The 20,400-nt window shown below is 40.8% G+C and overlaps 1 protein-coding gene across 3 annotated transcripts in view; it reads left to right on the top strand.

Moving 5' to 3' along the window:
• Nucleotides 1–20,400, top strand: part of TENM1 (teneurin transmembrane protein 1) — a 428,532-nt gene that overhangs the window by 380,667 nt on the left and 27,465 nt on the right. For all 3 annotated transcript variants that reach the window (XM_067548198.1, XM_067548197.1, XM_067548199.1), the window contains 2 exons: nucleotides 14,802–15,168; nucleotides 17,526–18,036. In XM_067548198.1, coding sequence (XP_067404299.1) covers nucleotides 14,802–15,168; nucleotides 17,526–18,036 — 878 coding nt within the window. The remainder of the gene's footprint in view (nucleotides 1–14,801; nucleotides 15,169–17,525; nucleotides 18,037–20,400) is intronic.

The following is a 20,400-nucleotide window of genomic DNA, read 5'->3' as shown; positions in this document are numbered from 1 at the left end:
AGAGAGAGAAATAAAACAAGAGCTCATGACTAGGTGTCAGGCGGTATGATAATATAAATAATAATGTTGCTTAATAAGGTAATTTAGGGAACATCCTTTCACATATGTGGTATTCCTGTAAATATGGAAAGCGTCCTAATAGTACTAATTAAATTTTGCAATAGGAATTCTGTATTCAAATTGTGCTGGAGACCCTTCTATCAAAAAGAAAGAGGACAGCTACTTCATTTTCATTTGAGCAGATCAGTGCAAAACTAGACTTGCCTTTTATTTTTATTTTTTGTTCTCCCTTTTTGAGGTTTATGATGATCTGTCAGTCTAGTCATGGTTAGTGAATGATACTGTAAACACTCCAATTCTCTGAGCACCATTAAGAAGTCTTTGCAGAAAGACAATTGCTGCAATTATACTTGAAATCAATAAACCAAACAAAAAGCCCATCACACAACACAAAAATGATGCCTTATTTTTAGACCTTCAACTCTCACTGAGGTCCCTCCTTTAAAGAAATTAAGTAAAAAAAAAAAAATGGTGTTGTGCTTTGTTGTACAGGGATGACGTAAACCTGCTGCTTCTCCAATCGTAGAGTTTTCTGGAAAAACAGTAATCAAGCCACATGTTGAATTCAAAAACAAGTGGGAGGGAGACTTTTTAGGAGTTGGGAAAGGGAGAGAAGAACCCTTTATGACCTTTGCTATACATCATAAAGAAGATTATACAGGATGTAACCCTTTTCTGTTTTTTTGTAAGTCCCGTTTCATTAATCTGAACTGAGAGAACTCAGCTCCTCACATGGTCAAGCCCTTAAATAGCAATAATGGCTGTGAGGCTTATGCAGTCAGACCCCAAATAGCAATATTCTTGTCTTTATACAAGTGATTTTAGAATATCAGATGGAAGGAATGAACATTTCATCAGAACCAATCAAATTATCCTGTCAGTGAATATGAAATACCATTCACACAGACATGCCACATGTAGTGTGCTGGCCTTATGAAAGAACAGCAAAAAAGACTACAATTTTTCTACCAAAAAGTCCCAAGTCACCATCTGTATTAGTCACCTGCAAAATAGCAATTTATTTCACATTTCTGCTGTAAATATAATGTTACTCAATAAAATATGCCTAAATTTTAATCAAATCTTTTAGAAATTACATTCCTCTTTTTCCATGTTTATCTGAGAAATTGCGGAAGCGTTTAGCCTAGGGAATATGAGATGCTCCATCTACTCTATGCTGAAGAGGAAGTTTCTTGGCAGACCTAAATTCATGAAAGACACATAATAAAGTGGATTTTTTTCTCCTTTACATATAGATTTAGAACAAAAGAATCAGTATATCTGTTGTTCTAGTGACAATAAGCACTGATAACTGGAAGAATAGATATTACATGTGCTGCTGTTATATGAAAGATGGGGGCACTATTTTTTGCCATCAACTTCTACAAAGGATATTACAAATCTCTATTTTCATATGGTAGATGTCATACTTCATCTCTCACACTGTCACATGACATTATCTAGCTAGAGAAACTGATAATGTACAGGCATGTACACATACTCACAGCCAGATCCAGAGTTCACTGAAGTGAGTGGATCCATTGACTTTAGTAGGTTTTGGCTCACCATCAGGGCTGCCAAGTGTTATGCATCCTTTGTGACTCACATCTGGCAGCCCTGCAACCTATTCCCATAACCCAGTGGTTCTTAACCTGCGGCCTGCAGAGCCCTTGCAGGCCAATCAGCACACACCTGCAGCTCACGTGACATCCTCAGAGCCGTACAGGTAATATATATATTGTGTGGATGCAGCTCACTTAACACATAGAGAGCTGCATATGCGGCCCACAATGGTAAACAGGTTGAGAATCACTGCTATAGCCCATCTGGAGTCTCATTCATCCCGCTGGTCTGCAAGCAGAGGCTGTAGTTGCTCCTCTAAGCCACTAAAGGGCTGTTGCTTGTTTTCCTCTGCCTCTCATCTTGCTCCTTTTCCTGGGTCTGAAAAGGGAAGGAACCAGGGCTGGAAGAGGCAGGTGGCTAGCAGGGAAAGAAGTGGGAGAGGGATCCAGCCTTACTCTCGCCCTCCCCCATGCCACCGAGAGAGCCAACCAGGCAGACTCAGCTAGCACCCAGCACCCCCTCTACCACATGCAGCCCTAGCCCGCTCTCCACCAGACAGTACCCCAGCATCCACCCATCTACACCCCTAGATACCCACCTCCCCAGTCCCATCCACGCCACCTTTGGCTGGCCAAGGAAGACAACTCCCAACTTGGATATCCTGTGGATCTTTGGGGAATGGATCCCGGGCATAGACAGCTGCCCCTTTTTGAGGTGTCACTGCCCTTCTCCCCCATTCCTAATGGCATAGTTTAGAAAAATCTATGATGTTCTTGTCTGTACGAGCCTGGGCCTGCCCAGTATCCCCTTCAGAACAGATTCTGTGATTTAATGTAGCTTCAAACTGCATTAACTCCTCACCAGATTTCCACATGTAAATCTGGCAGATTGGTAGGGGTCAATGCGGGCAACCGGTAGTCCTATGCTCTGCCTACAGGGCCTTCTCCACCCAGTGCTCCACCCTGGGGAGGCACAGCTGGGTATCTTGAAAGGACCTGGGGAGATGAGATTCCAAGGAGTGAGGTTCCCAGGTGCAAAGTCCCCTCTCTTTGTGTAGGTAGAAAGAGTGATTGATTCTTTGTAATTTAACTTCCATCCTGTGTAGTTCTTGAACTGTCTGAATGAAATCTCAATTAGCTCATTACTTTACTTTTCATTCCTTAAGCACAAGTAACCTTTGATTGCACCTCAGTTAAAAAGTGTTTCAGTATGATGGAAGCTAGTTGATGAGTTATTTGTGTCAGGGGCCTTGGATCCACAGCAATGAATTACATTGCCATAGATTTTTGAGTATTCCTTTGCCAGATTGGTGAAATCCTACACATACTGATGACTGTCAGACTTTTTTCTTCTGTTAAGATGAAATTTTGGGCAGAAATTATAAATAAAGAGTAAGTATGTTTGAGTCTCTGGGATACTTGCAAATACTGCCAAACTACTCCCAGGTAATTGGATAACTCGACCTGTCTGATGCCTGACACTGTATTTACCAAACCCAGAAAAAAAGCCCGTAATTAATACAGCGTATAGACATTATATGAAACCAAACTTTCAGATAGTCTTATGAGGACACAACATACAACAAAGTTTGCTTTAAACCTGCTTGTCTCCCCACATGCAGGGTGAGGACCCTGACCGCAGTAGAATTGGTGCACAGATGGGGAGCAGGATATTCTGACCCCATAAAGGGGTGCATCATAGAATTAAAGTCACCCCTGTGCAAAGGGTCAGCAGGAGGCCTGGGCACTGCGCAAGTCCCACTTAAGTTTTATTTTGGGGGCTTAAGGGACACGTTAGTGACCAATAGGCCTTGTACTGCCCTCTGCACAGGAGAGAATTTCAGAATTTCAACCCATACTGCACATTGTCAAGGGGGCTCATCACAGCTAATTGGAATATTCTGGAGGCAGTGGAGCTGGGAGGACTCATTCCCGTGCTGGCCTCTGTGAATCTCCCTTGCAGACATCGTTGTTATTTGGGCTGTGCACAAGGGCAAGGTTTTGGCTCTTTGAAAATACTTGCCAGATGAACCTCTATCTCCAGAAGACCTGAATGGGATGGGAATATTAACAAAGCTTAGGTGGCAGAACAGCAGTAAGAAACATTGGCAAAGAAATAAAAGGGTGAGTTTTGATGGAGGTATAATAAATATATTGGATTTTTTGTTTTAAAGATTAGAAGGCCTGATATACTGGTGCATGCTGTCTCATAAATGACCTGGATTCTTGCCAGTGGGTTTGGGGATATTGTTAAATCAGCACAACCTGTATATATTTAGACAAAGGTCATCCAGGGATGTAGCTTCTTTCATTTTTTTTAAGGTAATTTAAAAATGTAAAGCTTTTTTCTGGGAGCTGTCTTTATTGTCTCTAATCCAAGCTTTTCAAGTTGCCTAGCATCGGCCAGTTTGGCTTTCGGAAGCACTGCAATGACAGGGTGAGAGACGCTATATGGATTGGCACAATCCTAGAGTTCCAAACCGAGAATCTTCAACTTCTGAGCACAGCAGTCACCAGAGCTGGCATTTTGCTCTTTGCAGAGCTCCATCATATATTTGGGTTGAAATCCTGGCTCCATTGAAGTCAGTGGAGACGTTTTGCCATAGATTTCAATGGGGAAAAGATTTCACTCTTGGGTATCAGATTCTCCTCTCTCATGGTATAAATCAGGAGTAACTTCACTGAAATCAGTGGTGTAAAGCCAGAGTGAGTGCAGAGGATAATTAGACTTTTATTTTATAATCAGCACAGTGAATTTTTAAATAGGTTCCAACTGAAGAGCTGCATTTGAAAGCCAATTAAATAAAGGTTAGACCTAGTTACTTAATTGAAAACATAACAACAGGGTAGCTGATCAATGAAGTAATGGTGTTTTTTAAAAATAGTTCAGCAATACTTCTGGCCTGCAAATTGCTTTAAGTGCCAAGGGGAATGTGAAGCTCTGTAGATCTTGTCAAAACAATACTGTAATATTAACAAGTTCCAAAGCGCAGGACTTTGTAGCTTGTCAGCAAGAGGGAAATTTACAGAGTATTGTTTCCCTTGTTGTCTTCATAGTTCTTGGATCTCAAAGCTTGTGCAAAATGAGTTAAGACTGAAGACAGTTCATTACTGAAAAGCAGTGCTTTTTATTAGACATAGGATTAAATTCGGCCCTAAGTTACCCTTGCGACCTAGTTGAAGTCAACAGAGAGAGAGTGAGAACAGCCACATAAAGGATGGAGATCACAGAGAGCAGCAACAGTATGGCAAGTGAGAGAGCAGATGTAAGAACAAAATATTGTGAAAGAGAAAAGCTCCTTCTATATTAAGAATCAAAAGAGAGAGAGAGTTAGTGGGGTTGCAAGAGATGTGTCAAGGAAGAATTTGATCAAAGCCCTACTATAGAATTTCATTAAGCGGTTAAAGTTTTAGGAATGCATCATAAAATTCAAGACACAGAGAAATGCAAATAGAACAATAGTGAGCAACATCTCGTACAATATGTTCTACTGACAATAACCATCACATTTACAAACAAATTAGCTAAAACATCTGAAGGACATTTTGATTTTTCAAACTGGGCCTTCATCTCCTGCTGATAGAGTCTTTTGGGACAGGTAGGGTATGCAAAATGATACGCCACTTTGGAGAATTAATTTAAGAAGTTTAGCAATGTAGGTCACATTGCAGGAAAATCACAAGTGGCAGAACATCATTCAGTACCATTCAATCAAACCCTCAAAGCAAAATAAGAAACTGAACAGCATGTAGTGAAAAGTGAGGAAAGTCATGATACTATGTTATGTTCTCCATCTGTATGTACATCTCTCCCCCAATCTCCACCCCAACAAATCTTTGAATAGATGCTGTTAGATTTCTTCATAAACCTTCAGTGCTTGATTTATGAATCCATATCACTGGCTTCAAGAGACCAAACCTTCTCACTTTTTTCCATTCCTATAATAAACACCTTGGAAGGTTTAATAAAATGTCTGTCCAAAGTTTTGAGTACCAGGGTTGGGCCCAATCCTATAAACCCTGTGACGCATATGAGTAGCCCTGCTGTCTTGTTGCAGCATATTTCAGGTTAGCACGCAGAAGGAAGATATAACTCTTGTCATTTGATTCAGCAACGTAAGAAAAACTTTAGGTTTTCTGGTAAGGAAGGAAAGAAAAGTGGAAGGTGAGAAGACAGAAAAATGGTTGGAGAAATGGGAGGAAGGAGAAAGAGGAGGCAAAGTGAGGAAGAAACAGGAGGAGCTGAAAAAATAGGGGAAGAAAAGAAAACTGGGAAGGGGGAACATGCTAGAAAATACACTAGAATTATTGTTCCAGTGCTCAGACGTGTGTTTAGATCACAATCCTGCAAAGACTTAATGCACATACTTAACTTCACTAGCGGTGATTAGTCCCACTGTGGTCAATAACTTGACGCATAAACTTGTAAAGTTCTGCATGTGGTTAAGTCTTTGCAAGATTAGGGTCTTATTTTGTTGAGTCTGTTAATAAATTAATAATATTGAGGATGAATGTTAACTGCTCTTGTAATCAGCTGAAGTTCTTTAGTACCCACTACACTCTACCTCGACCTTGGAGTCAAGATTCTCCAAGTCATGGGGAGCTGCTGGCTGTTTAGCTATTTAGAAAATCATACCACTTAGTTAGGTGTCTAAATATGGGCTTAGGAATTGAACTTTAGGCTGCCATTTTTGAAAGCCTAGGCCCTGAGGTGCCTGGGTCTTGTATGAAGTAAACTGGGCATGTCTTTAATCTTATTCTGATTATAGGCTGGATATTGGCACAATTGGCAAACTGACTGTCATAGATTGTTTATGTCACATGAGCCCCGCATCTGCTCCAGGTTTGCCTTTTAACTGGTCCTTTTAATGGATGTCCAAAATATGCCACAGCACTAAAAACTCTGTCTTGTCATCAATTTAAAACAAGGGGACTCCTCAATAGCTGCGGTTGTGATTCCTGTGTGTTTCCTTAAAAGCCCCTAATAATGTGAATATTAGTCACCTATGAGTGTTTCTACATGGAGTACAGTCTCTTATTTGTGTTGAATAATCCAACCAGCCTAATTACTGTTGTTGACTATTGTGATATAGCAAGGGCAGAGGGCAGTAGGAGAGTGGTAGAATGGAGGTCTGGAAGGCCCAGAATGCTCAGGGCGCTGTTCCGGCAGATTAGCCAAAGTCATTAGAGGGCAATAGGGACCAGCTGAGGCCAATTAAGGCCCAGCCAGATGCCTGATAAAAACCCTCTGCTCCAGACAGTGCAGGAGCTGGAGGAGGTGCTGTGCTGTGCTGCTGTGCTGTGAGCAAAGAAGTGTGCAGAGTTGAGTGGAGGAGCAGAAAGGAGTACAGTGTTGAGTGGAGGAGCAGAGGAGTCCTGAGAGAGGTACTGGGCCCAGGAGGGGAAAACCTGCTCCTGGCAGGACTGAGATACTCCCCCAGGCAGCAAGGAAGCAAGGCCTGAGAAGCCAGAAGGACCAAGGGGGGAAATTAGCTGCTACTCGTAGGGCCGGGACCTGAAGGAGTGGGTGGGCCTGGGTCCCTACCCCCCTCCCTGGGGGTAACTGGTGATGCCCTGGTCCAGTACAAGAGGCAGAAGCGTGAGACCTACTAGGGTGAAGCCGGCTGTTTGCCACACTATTTAGAGAGTAAACTGCAGTATTTGCTTTCAATATTGGATGACAGCTATTTCAATTACATTGATTTTATATAGTTAAAATATCGATTATGTAAATATTTATGAAAAATTAGCTTCCAGAATATCTACAAGTTTTACTAGATCAATTGAATCTTGAGGCTTTTTTTATGGAGATTTGACTCTTTTTAATGTAGCATTAGTAATCTTGTAGGAACTATGTTTTCCTTGATTTCCTTGATAATCATATTTCTACATTTGGGGATATCTTCTGAACCTGACCCAAGTGTAATGGGTTTGAGCATTAGGAATCATCTTATGTCACCTGGTCTGTTTAGGTTTTATTTATACCCTTATGGAAAAGTGCTATAAAATTTAATAGAAAATGCAAACTTTTCTATAGGTTTTCTTGAACCATTCTGTATATATTGTTAGAGGATTCTTTCCCTGCTCTAGAATACTATAGGGTGATTATTTTTAAAACTGTAAAAAGGAGCATATTTATTATTAAATTCTGCATGGTCATAGAGTAATTTCTGCAGAAACCTATTGATTTCATCCTTAGTCAATTCTATAGGAATTTTTAATATGGGCATCCTGCCATAACCAAGAAACAAAAAAAATACCTAATTCTTTCCTACTTCTCTCTTCCTCCTTGCATGGGTGGAGTTTTTGTTTGTTTGTTTAGGCTTGCTTGTTTCACAATATAATTCTTGTGGGAAAACTATATCACAGTAATGAACTTTGCATTTTATTTTGAAAGGAGTGATATTATTCATTATAATCCCTTGTGGGAGTGAGTTAAACGGTCTTGAGCTAGCTGCTGAGAAAATTCTGGCACTCCCAAATCTTCCCCCTCATGATCAACATATCCAGTGGTCCAGATTTTGCTTTGAAAGCTCTATCCTGTGATGGGGTCAGTGCAGAGTCGGACTGAGGAATGTAGCTGTCGTGAGAGGTTGTGGTTACACGGAGACAGGGAAATTCTTGAGTAGCCTGGACCAAGCCTATGGGAGTCTTTGACTATCAAGGAAGAGACCTTAAGTTTGACTGTATTCAGTGGGAACCCACTGCTATAAGCAGAGCATAAGAGTGATGTGTTCACAATGGCCTGAGTTGTTCAGCAGGAAGATTTATGCTTTCTCTACCAGGCTTTTGGGATTTTTTAGGTTTGGTGGCTTTACTCCTAGATATCCTCTCTTCCCCACCCTAATTACCCTACCCCTCGCCCCCAACAATTCTCAGATGCTCCAGGAGTGGAGCATCTCTAAAGCAGAAGGCATCAGAGTATCTATACAGTGGTACATCTTTCCACTCCACCCTCTTCCCATCCCTGCCCTGTTTCAAACCATTCCCTGCGTGTAGCTAAGCATGAAATTCATGCTAAATTCTGCTTCCCAAAAGCTTCCATCACTTTGTGTAGTGGAACCACACCGGCCCTCCATGCTCATAACTTCCTGGGGTCCAAATGGAAATACACGATTCCAAGAAAACTTGGAACCAGAGAAATAAATTTAGAAACTTATAGGTAGCCTCCTTAGAATCATGGCTTCCTCACCTCACAGTAGTCCTATCTGCCTGCACAACATGTAAGGCCCTATGGGGATTGTGCAAAGCAAAATGGGAAAATTTCCATTTATTCTTCTTCAAGTAGTTGCACATGTCCATTCCGCTGTAGGTAATTGCACACCCAGCACATGATTGTCGGAGATTTTTTCCCTCAGCAGTACCTACCTGGGCAGCACGAGCACCCTCTGCTGCCACGTACCACTGTGTGCAGGTATAAAGGGCAGGGCTGCCCCCAACCCTCCCTCAGGTCCTTCTGACCGCCCGTGGTGGTTGTCAGAATGATTACAGCCCTGCTGCTGCAAGTTCTTCCCTCATTTCATGTACAGATACCTGTTTTTATATAAAGTAGTTTCAGAGTTAGTTAGATTGGTTAGATATATGGTTTTGATGGGTAGGGTTTTTTAGGCTTCTAGGATGACCAGTTCATTTTTTCGGTACCAATGCCAGAGCCATGCCTCGATCTATGGGGTTTAAATCATGTCGCTCAACAGCAAACCAAGGCCAGTGAGCAACCCACAGCCCAGCTATCTTAAATCTTGGGGGAGTCCCATGTGAGTGACAGATGTCACATTTGCAGAGGATTTAAGCCTCATCTAAAAAGGACAGAGCAGCCAGGCTTAAATATACTCTTATGGAGGCGGCACGCCGTCCACCCTCAGAGCTGTCAAGTTTACAGTGGGGACAGGGTATATCAGCATCAGTCCAAAGTGCTCCCCCTGACTTATCAGGCTCAAGAGCTCGATCACTGTCACTGGTGCTGAGTAAGAGGCACAAGATCTCCAGGGACTCGGTTCCTCACTCAACATGACCTATGGTACCAAAACCTTCTAAAGCCAAGAGTTCTGGAAGGGATGCTGAAAGGAGGCACTCCCTATAACACTCTTCAACTAATCCTGCAGTAGCAGGGGTACCAAAAGCAAAGACTTCTTATGAGTCAAGTAGTCTGATGTAATCTTACCATAAAAGAAAGAATCATCCAAGTGTCTGACGACAGTGAGCTAAATTCTTTCTCCAGGCACCATTAAAAAAAATCTAGATATCTGAGAGAAACGAACGTCAATGTCAACAAAAGGAAGGATCCTGGAAGATAGAGCAAACTGTCAGAAAATGATTAAAAATATCTGAGAAAATGGAAGGAAATTAGCAAGGCATCCAGCAGAAAGTTCAGGGAAGCAGGGCTGTCCTGCCTCCAGCAATTGGCCAATAATGGACTTCGTGGAAATCTAATCTTACATGAAAGAAATCAGACAAATGGTTTTAACAGGCAAAGGTTCTGAACACAAGAAGAGAAAGGCAGACCATATCAAAGGGCAGTCTGTTGAGTGAAAATGGCTTGGCCTCAGTTGAAACAATAGCTGTAGGTCTGTTTGAATAGGGAGGAGATAAAAAACTAGATTAGTGGCAAAAGTAAAATGGAGGAGTTTGTGATCAAGTTTGAAGATGCATATCCAAAATGGAATAAGAAACTGATTTCACATAAATGGAAGTGCTCAGGGCTGAGCAATATAGAAATGAAGTAATCCATCATGCTGTGCCATGAGAAAAACATCTTTTTGGCAGGAATTTCATGCTGCTACATGAAATTGACTCAAAATATATCAACAAGGCATGTCTAGAAAACAAAGAAACAGTGCATCCATGGATTTGATGTGGTCTGCCTTAATCACTGATGAATGAAATGTACCTCAGTGCTAAGAAATCCTGTGCCCTAACACTTAAATCTTTGGCACCCTCTGATAATTCCTATTGGAGTCAATGGTGTTTTGTTTTATTTTCTTCAAAGTTGCGTATTGCAAAAGGACAAATATTAAAACTAAAGAAAGAACACCCAGTTTGCTTGCTAAACACCTACAAAATATTGACTTTACATTGTATGTGTTAAGCAAGCAACTTGAGCTCTTCATTTAGTTTTAATACTTGTCCTTTTGCAGTAGCCAACTTAACTGAAGAAAAAGACACAGTGAAGAGTTTAAAAGCAAAGAAGACTCTAAAGTTAGCAGAGAAGAGACATCTTATGCTCAGAAAATTACCACTGAATTCAGTGGGAGTTACCTACCTTATCTAATATCCCAGTCAAAAAAATGTGAAGCTGAAATTAAGGTTGCAGGTACATATCTGGAATTTAAGTCCATATTACCTTTCTAAGACATTTGAGATAAAAAATATTTAGAAAGCCAGGCAGCTAGGAGTTAATTTTGCACTTCTCCACAAAAGCATTGACTCGAACTCTCCTAGCAACAGTAGAGGCAACACAACAAGCTGACATCTAAACGCAGAATCCCAAGAAAACTGCATGTTAAAATAAATATGCAAAAAGCATCACTGTTGGAGATTTCATTTGACCTTGCATCCATTTCCATTGCACAAAGTCGTTAGTCCCCAGTGAACTAGAACTGGACTGTCACCCAACAATTTGGGTATGTAAAGAATGCAGGATTGGACCTTAACTGTTACCCCATCAGCCTATATTTACTTCAGGATAGTCTGCAGTGCCACATTCATTCAGTTCCATTGTTTGAAAGGCAACAGCCCTTCAAATAATAAAACTACCATTTACAGTTGTCTTATATTAAGTAGTAAGAACAATAAATATAAAAGGTGGAAAAACAGTTTATACAGGTTTATGCAGTACCGCTTCCCATTAAAGAGCATGATACCATGCCTAAAACTCTAACTCTAACTGAAGGGCTTTTATCTGAATAGATTTTTAATAGCCGTGTGGCACAGTCAAATCAAATGAGAATTGGAGTGGTCCTCTGTAATTTGTTTATTAGGCTTGGATGAAGCACCAACTGACTGTTTAGTCACAGAGACATGCCAAAGGGTAATTTGATTTGATGGAAAAGAATACAAACAGGTAGAATAACCAGTCCATTTTCAAGGTATCATTGAATCTAAAAAACGTGCTGCAGTATTTGCTCAGATGTATCTGAATTCCCCAGATCACACTAGGAAAAATGAAGATTTTATTAGCCTATTTGGCCAAATTCTGCTCTGATACACCACTGTGAGTCTACAGTAACTCTATTAGCTTCAGCAGATATTTCAGTTTTACACTAATGTAACAGAACGGATTGGCTCTTTGTAACCAAAACTATATAGGTCTCCCCAGCTAGTATTTCATATATTTCTTTTGGTATCTAATACACAAAAAAACACTCATCTACATACGCCAAATCCTCAGCTGATCAAAATCAATGAACCTCTGTTCAAGTCAATGCAGCAATTCAGCTGGGGATCTGGCCCCCTAGATATTAGGTGCCTTTGACTTAAATTAAAAATAAAGTCACATAAAAACCTCTTATTAGCCTAAAACCCGAGACGCTGATGGCTTGGCCTGAATCCACTAAATCATATCTGCAAAGCTGCAGATATTTTCTCACAGTAGGAGGCATTCAGATTAGTCACTGAGCAAAAGCAATGTGGTTCACCCAAGGTGTCCCCTCACAAAATAAAACCAACGTCAAGATTTTGCAAATGTTATGGTGAAGCTTCTCCTTTGTCTCACACGAACAAATGTAATTATGGTGCAACTAGTTGTTTCAGCCTGAGATTTGTACGGCCAGCGGGCGATCTAGCACCGCCATGATTTATCACAGATTGTCTCTACACCAAGGCGACCGATGGTGTTTCTTTCCTGCTACTTTTAATGTGTTCTTTGTTTTTTATAATTATGTCAAACATCTCTGTAATATGAGTACACTGAAAGCATATTTTATCAGGTCCTTCAAGTGTTATTTTAGGCATTATGTTCTATTCATCCATAGTTTTGTTCAACTTCACAATGATCCTTCACTTGAAAAGAGCAAACCAGATCAAAGGCTGAAGCCTTGTATAAATCCAGCTCTCCCTCCTTCTGTAGAAAGCAGAAAGTCACAAAGAAAAGAAAATCAGCACCTCTACAACTGGAATCTGTTTCCAACTCTTTCACCCCATTTATCATCATTTGGATGACTCAGCCACCTGCAGCAGTAGAAATCTTGAACCCAGCAACATCAGTCTTAATGCCAGTTATTATGCTATCTGGTAAAATGGACTGAGTGAAAGAAGGAATTTAATCACTCAGTGAGCTTCCCTAATTCTGTGGAGTAGCCAGTATAACCACACAGGGTGAGACATATTAGCCACATCGCCCTCACTTTATTAAAACATCAATTATCAAACCAGCAACATACTTCTTAGAATAAGCTTATTCAGGAAATATTGAATTTTGAGTAATTGAACAGGCTTTGCCTTCAGCCTCGTGCCTCAGCAGACCTCAGGCAGGCAGGTATCCTGGGATAACCATATTCTTCACCATATGTCATTCCTTAATGCTGATTCTTATGTTAGCATCTGCAGCCTCTGAATTCATAGAGGTTTTAATTAGCACAGTGGAAAAATATAGCGCAACAGCAGCCGCAACAAGAACAAAGTAATAGGTGCTACAAAATCTTCTGCATGGACTATGCTACGTTTTATTGATTGATTTTACTTACTATGTTTTTAAATATTTAGCCTGGAAAATCTCCCTTCAGATGAAATCCCTTCTTTTCTCAGAAACACCAACATCCTGAGACACTCAGAAACAGGCTGTAATTGTAACCTTCATGGCCTTCTTGTTGTTTGACCCTTCAGTAGAGAAACGATGGTCCAAATCCTCCGCTGGCCAGCACTGGAAGGAGGAGTGAGGCTTCTAAAATCCTGCCAAGCAGGCCAAGATTCCTAGGAAGAGCCATGGTAGGGGACATGCTTCTGTGCCCTGTTGAGAAAAGCAGAATGCAGCCCCGGCTAACACGCAGCAGACCGCAGCATGTGAACTAGATAAATAGGAAGGCTACTGGCCATTCCCCCTAGCTGGCAGGTCATATTCCCAGGGATCATGATGCACGGGGGTCATGTCTCTAACACTAGTTTGAGCACTATGTTGGAAATCTTGCTTTTGTTGCAGCACTGAAGGAAGAGGTTCCCACTGATCCTTACCAATCCCTCCCAGATAGTACAGGGCAAAACCTACCCATAAGCATATAGGAATTACTTAATCCACCATAGAAATATGGTATTCATTAAAAAAATACAATCACTGAAATATGATATTCATAAAACAAATACAATCATTACAAGTCATTATGATTAATTAGATACTGTATTGTGTTATGAAGAATTAACTAGTTAATAGTTGTGATGGTAGAAAGGTTTATTAACATTCCTCTCCTAGCAAATAAACATTGAAAAAATGTCCTATTCCTCGGCTCTGTAGGTCTTCTTCTAAGATTGGCAGTTAGTTAGTAATATAACACTGACAGTCCCTTAAAATTTTTTCACTCTGCCAAAGCTCGCTGCTACCTTGAAACAATAACATTCAAACATGGAAAATTTTCTGACTCATGTTGCATGACTTGAATTACATGTGTTTTTCTTTGCATGAATGTGTTTGTATTATAATGGTCCCACCTAAATGGCCTTGTGCAAGTAGTACATTTAAACTTCAGATTATGCTAAGTTACAATAGAAATAAGCATTTCTTCCACATTTATGTTAGAAATGATCAGACATTTGAAAATGCTTTGCTGAAACTTTTTCCACAGCCAGACAAAAATGATTAAAGTCGTAATATAATGGAACACATCCAAAGGCCACTGGATGCCCAGATACCATGGTGAAGAGCATAGTTTAAAGGCATATATGTATAAATGGGTCCCCAATAGTTATTTAAATGGTGTATGTTCCCTAATAATATTTTAGAGTTGTATCCGTCACTTGTTTCTCTTTTTGAAAAGCAGTAATTACAACTTTTGTGGGTGTTAACTGCCACATGAGTTAATCACAACGAATGTTGTAATAAAAACGGATAAAGATCAGCCACTCATGGATCATATTGCAGAAAACGTTACCGATTTGTTTTTGGTTTTTTTGTGCATCCATCCTAAGACTTCTATGGAAAGTGGTATGTGGGGGAGGGAAGCCACTTAATCAAATCTAGTCTTCTTTTTGCAGGTGCGGTTAGAGTGGCCAACAGACCTCGCAGTCAACCCTATAGACAACTCATTATACATATTGGACAATAACATTGTCCTACAGATTTCTGAGACGAGGCGTGTGCGAATTATTGCGGGTCGTCCCATTCACTGCCAGGTACCAGGCATGGATCATTTCTTGGTCAGCAAGGTGGCAATCCATTCAACCCTGGAATCAGCTAGAGCAATCAGTGTATCTCACAGTGGGACGTTGTACATTGCTGAGACAGATGAAAGAAAGATAAATCGCATACAACAGGTTACAACCAATGGGGAGATCTCCATAATTGCTGGATCCCCGACAGATTGTGACTGCAAGATTGATCCAAATTGTGACTGTTTCTCAGGTGAGCGGAGGCTAATCATTTCCCTTCTCTACTTTGTTGAGAGCCTTGCTTTGAGTCAAGTATCTGCAAGAAAAAAATCTGTAAAATGGTTCTTTTTTCTTGAGAAGCTGAAGAATTCTGTAACAATTTAGCCAATCTTTTTTAATTAATTTAATTAAGCAGCAGAAGAAATGTGTATCTTTCCACAGTAGGCACTGAAGGAGCCTCAGGGTGGGCTTTATCTACCCTGTTTTGAAGCAGATCATTACTCACAGATCTAAATTAACTCTCAGCCTACCTTATATGTCAGTTTTGCATACTTATGCTCAGATGTCACCATCCTCCACCAGGGCTTGGAACTTACCTTTTAATGCTAATTACCTGAATTATGCATAGCCCTTTGCACCCGGTGTCCCAAAGGGCTTCTCATACAATGTAAAACTCTGTTTTATGCCTCCTCTAAGCCTGAACCATACAGTTGAGGGGAGAAGCTGCCTCTGATTGCACATTTGAAGTGGTGTAGCCAGCACCCCTCTAGCACAGCATATAATGTATGCTAGTCAACACTCCTGGCAATGCAGGTTGTTCCCTCCTTCACACACCAGAGTGCTGTGAGCCAAATTATGACTACCTCCTTCATAAATGCTCTAGGAGAGAGAAGGTTACCCCCACAGGAGAATGCAGTCATTTATTTCACATTCTACAGGAATCACTTCATCCACCACTCCAATGCAGGAGTGCTACACTCTGGCAGGAAACATGGTATTGGTTTAACAGTGCACAGAAATTCAGCACAACATTTTAGATAAGAAAACAGAGTTACCGTATCTAATTGCTGATACTGCAGGGGGGAATTGTCGCTGGGCAGGCTGTAATTACACAGATTGGAATTTGGCCAGGACACGGGAATTAACACCCCTCCGTGGTGCCATGGGATCATTAATGACCAGAAAACATTGTTTACATCTGATACGATGAGAGGGAAAAAATTAAACAACTGTGGTCCAAGTGGTTCACTGCACATTGCAGAAGTAGTGAAAGCACCAAGTGCACCTCTAAGTGACATCAGGTTCAAATATAGATGAGAGAGTCCTCAGAAGTCTCTGCTCACTATGACCTTATTCAACTAGTCAAGGGGCAAGAATGGAGATTCTGCCAGTGCTGCTTAGGGTGCAGTGAGCCCTGGCTGAAAAGTCTGGAGGAAGGGATGTGCAGTGCAATGCCAACCTGATTGTTGCTAGTGCTAGCTGGGAAGGGGGTGTGGCCAAAAGGTGTGCCAATTCAGCGCATTTCCAGGGCAGTGAGGTTTTTGTGAAGCCACAAGTACGACTTAAAACTCTCCTTCCCAGCGGCAACCTCAAGAGAACGCTGCAATGCAAACGTTGTCTGCCCTTCCCTGGCAGGTGAATCCCCTTCCTACCCACTTGCAGAAACTCCTGCTCGTGCAAGGGGATCTGATTACGTTAGTGGAGGTAAATGGAGGATCACCAAAATCCCCCACTTTGGCCCTTTTGATTTACCTGGGCCATACAAATTATCATGAGATTTCTGTCAATATTTCTCATTTGTTCTGTACTACAATGTATTACATGCTGATAGTTGGGTTGGGGCTTTTTTGTTTGTTTATTTGTTTTAATATAAATCAGAGGTTCTCAAACTGGGGGTCACAACCCCTCAGGGGATCACCAGGTTATTACAAGGGGTCACCAGCTGTTAGCCCCCACTCATGCTGGGGCTCTGGCTGTCGGCAATGTGCGGGGCTGACAGCCTGAGCCCTTCAGAGCTGGGTGGCCAAAGAGCCACTGGCCAGGTACCCAACACTGAAAGCAGTGCCGCCCCCGGCAGCAGCACAGAAGTAAGGGTGGCATGGCATTGGGGGGGCCTCAATTTTTTTTGGGGGGGGGTCATCACAGCATGAAATATTTTCAAAGGGGGTCCCAGCAAAAAAATTTGAGACCCCCTGATATAAACTAATCTCCACTTGTAATTGTATCCAAATTACTGATATTTATTTATGAATGAATATTTTACTTATAGAATTATTGTACTTTGACTACATGACAGTGGGAAAGAAGTGAGAAGAGAATCTTCAGCTTACATAATTTTGTGCTTTCGCATCATGCAATGTAATAGTTTTTCCAGCAGCAGGGTTTTGAATTTAGCAAAATTGGTGTAACTGAGATAATTGCATCTTATTGTTAATCTTCAGTGATGCTGATTCAGAATTACACCATTTTAGATAATGGGTTTTAAATTCGTTGAAAAAAATTGGTTCAGTAACTCTTATAAAAGATTCTGGAGGCAGAGTATGGTGCCTCACATTGTGATAGGGTAAACAGACATTACGGATTACTACAGTAATTGTATTTCTTTTCCAGGTGATGGTGGATATGCCAAGGATGCAAAGCTGAAAGCACCTTCTTCTCTAGCGGTCTCTCCTGATGACACATTGTACATAGCAGATCTTGGCAATATTCGCATCCGTGCAGTCAGTCGAAACAAGGCTCTTCTCAGTGACATGAATATTTATGAGATTGCATCCCCAGCAGACCAGGAACTCTATCAGTTTACCACCAATGGGACCCATCTTCACACACTGAATCTGATAACAAGGGACTATATTTACAATTTCACATACAATGGAGAAGGCGACATTGGCACAATCACTAACAGCAATGGAAATTCAGTTCATATTCGCAGAGATGCTAGTGGGTTGCCTCTGTGGCTAGTGGTGCCTGGAGGTCAGGTGTACTGGCTAACAATAAGCAGCAATGGTGTTCTGAAAAGAGTATATGCTCAAGGCTACAATTTAGCCCTGATGACATATCCTGGCAACACAGGGCTTCTAGCAACCAAAAGTAATGAGAATGGGTGGACAACTGTTTATGAGTAAGTTCCTAACTTAAAACATCTTTTTCTTCACACTAAAGTCTCATAAAGAATGTTATTTGGAATGAAAATTGTATTTTTTTTTTCAAGCTAGTTCTAGTAATTTAAAAGACATCCTGTTAATAGCTCGGCATGATAGAAGACAAGTAGAGCTGTTGGCATAAGCTTATACAATACCGCAGTATTAATTCTGAAGTGTCAAAGCCTGCTGTATATGAAAGCACTATACTTAGTACGCATTAAGTGTTATGAAAAGTACTTGAAATTATACTTCATTTGCCGTTTGTTATTTGAAACCCCTGCTATATGTAAAGTATGTTTATGACTTTTGTTAGCAGCTGCAGGAACAGAGAGAGATTAAATCAAGAGACAGCTGAGGTGATGGGGAGGGTCCATAAAAAATACTTTGTTTGGAGAGGGTCCTTTTTGGATTGCATATAACTGAGTTAATTAGTGTGGTTGAGGCTACACATGAGAATGAGGCTGTGGCAGTAACTTTGTAACTCAGGAAATAAGCAGGAGGTGAACAGAGCAGGTGAAAAGAGGCGAGTGTTGAAATGGAGCAGGGAATTTGCCCTGGGAAGGAAGGTAAGAAGGGAGAAATAGTGTTAGCAGAACACTTGACTTAAACGTGGAGAGAGTGCAGCAAGAGGAAATTAAGTTGGGGCTCTCAAAGGAATGAAAGTACATAGATATAGAGGAAGATGGAAACATTTCCAACAGTAGGGAAAGAGGATATATAACAACTAGCAAGGGAGTGGGGAAAGGCCTGGGGAGTGATAGACACTAAATATAAACTTGAAAGGACTTCCAAAGAGCAAGAAAGGATGGTTCAAGGTGTCAGTCAAGCAGTGGGGATACAGGAGCTATCAGACTAACTGAATGTTACCCTAGAGGGAGGGTTGCACCTGAGAAAAGGTTCGTGTTTGCTTCAAGGAATGTGTGACGCTTCAGGGCTGCTTATTTTTTACCCATTGATTTTAGCCATTGATGGTTGAGGATACAAAGAGTGATGTAATGGAGTGATGTAATGGAATGAAATAATGAATTATGGTTGAAAACTAAAAATGGAAGTATTCATGTTAGATAGAAGCAGAAAATATAGTGAGGAGAATTAGGTAGTAGCCAAAACTGCCTAGGAAAATAGTTGTCACCATCATTAGAGGGCTCCAGAAATATGATATATAAAATCTGAGAGGGATTAATGCAGAGAAAACGACAGCCTATTGAGTAGGCTGGGACTGGATATCCAAGATCTTTTTCCATTTTGCCCTCTATAATTCTGTCGTAGACAGATTAAAAGGGTTGACATAAACCCACTAAAGTGGAGACTTGTACATTTTTGACAGTGTGCTGGAGAACAATACCACATATGCTCTTCCTAGTTCAACCTTTCATTTTAGGAATTTTACTGATGGAAATTTCAACTAAAAAAATAAAGCTCTTTGAGTTATCCCAGAGTGTTCGCTGTGTCCCTGGTGCTGTTATGACAATGATCTGACAATGTTTTCCCACGTTCTAAGGGCTTCAAATGTAGATTTAGCGCATGTATAGGTTTCATGAATAATTGAATTCAGCGATCTACAACAGTGTGTATTGTATTTCATTTTTAACTTCTTTGTCACAACTCTTACAGTATGGACATGCCCCGTTTCAATACATTAGGACTGTGGGATCAGGATCTAAGCCATTGGTCAATCACTTTTTCAGAGAGATTTCATAATAGCTCCGGGTCATGTTTATTTTGCTTCTTAAAATAATTAGCAGGGCTTTGTTTTTCATTTGAGTAGCTGATAACCTTTCAAGAGCAGATTATTTTCAAGTATATGTCTCTTAGCAGGTTTCACTGGCTATTTTTACTCCATCCCGTTGACATGTATACAGGACATTCAGTACATGGAATTATTGTATACATGTATACAGGACATTCAGTTCATGGAATTATTGCTTGAGTCTATTGCTCTCTGATAAGTCATTTGTTCAAGCATAACTCAAGCTTTATAGTAACATTCTTTTTGAAGAGCTCAGTCTTCTCATAAGTGCCCCCCATTGTATGTAAGGCAGACTTCTTCACTTGGAGACATCTGTGTCTTGAAGAGATGTAACATTGTCTGCGGACAAGAAATTCAAAAGAGTAAAGCACACTCCAAATGAATATGATGTGTATGACTAGCATTGTTTCAGCTCTAGGAGATGTAACTTATTGTAATCACTTCTCCTTTGTATTACAAAGAGTATCCTCCACTTCTTCCAATTGCCAGCATTTGTACTCTGATGCTACATTTCACTTCCTTTTTAAGCCTGTACAGTCCTAGAATATGGTTTCACTGTGGTGAAAAGGGGAAGCTATCTGTTATTCTCTCA

Source organism: Emydura macquarii, unplaced genomic scaffold (assembly GCF_026122565.2).
Source record: "Emydura macquarii macquarii isolate MOO-44397 ecotype Brisbane River unplaced genomic scaffold, CSIRO-AGI_Emac_v2 contig_1253, whole genome shotgun sequence".
In the NCBI taxonomy this organism is placed as follows: domain Eukaryota; kingdom Metazoa; phylum Chordata; order Testudines; family Chelidae; genus Emydura; species Emydura macquarii.
The sequence above is the reverse complement of the archived record's forward strand: the minus strand, read 5'-3'. Positions and strand labels throughout refer to the sequence as shown.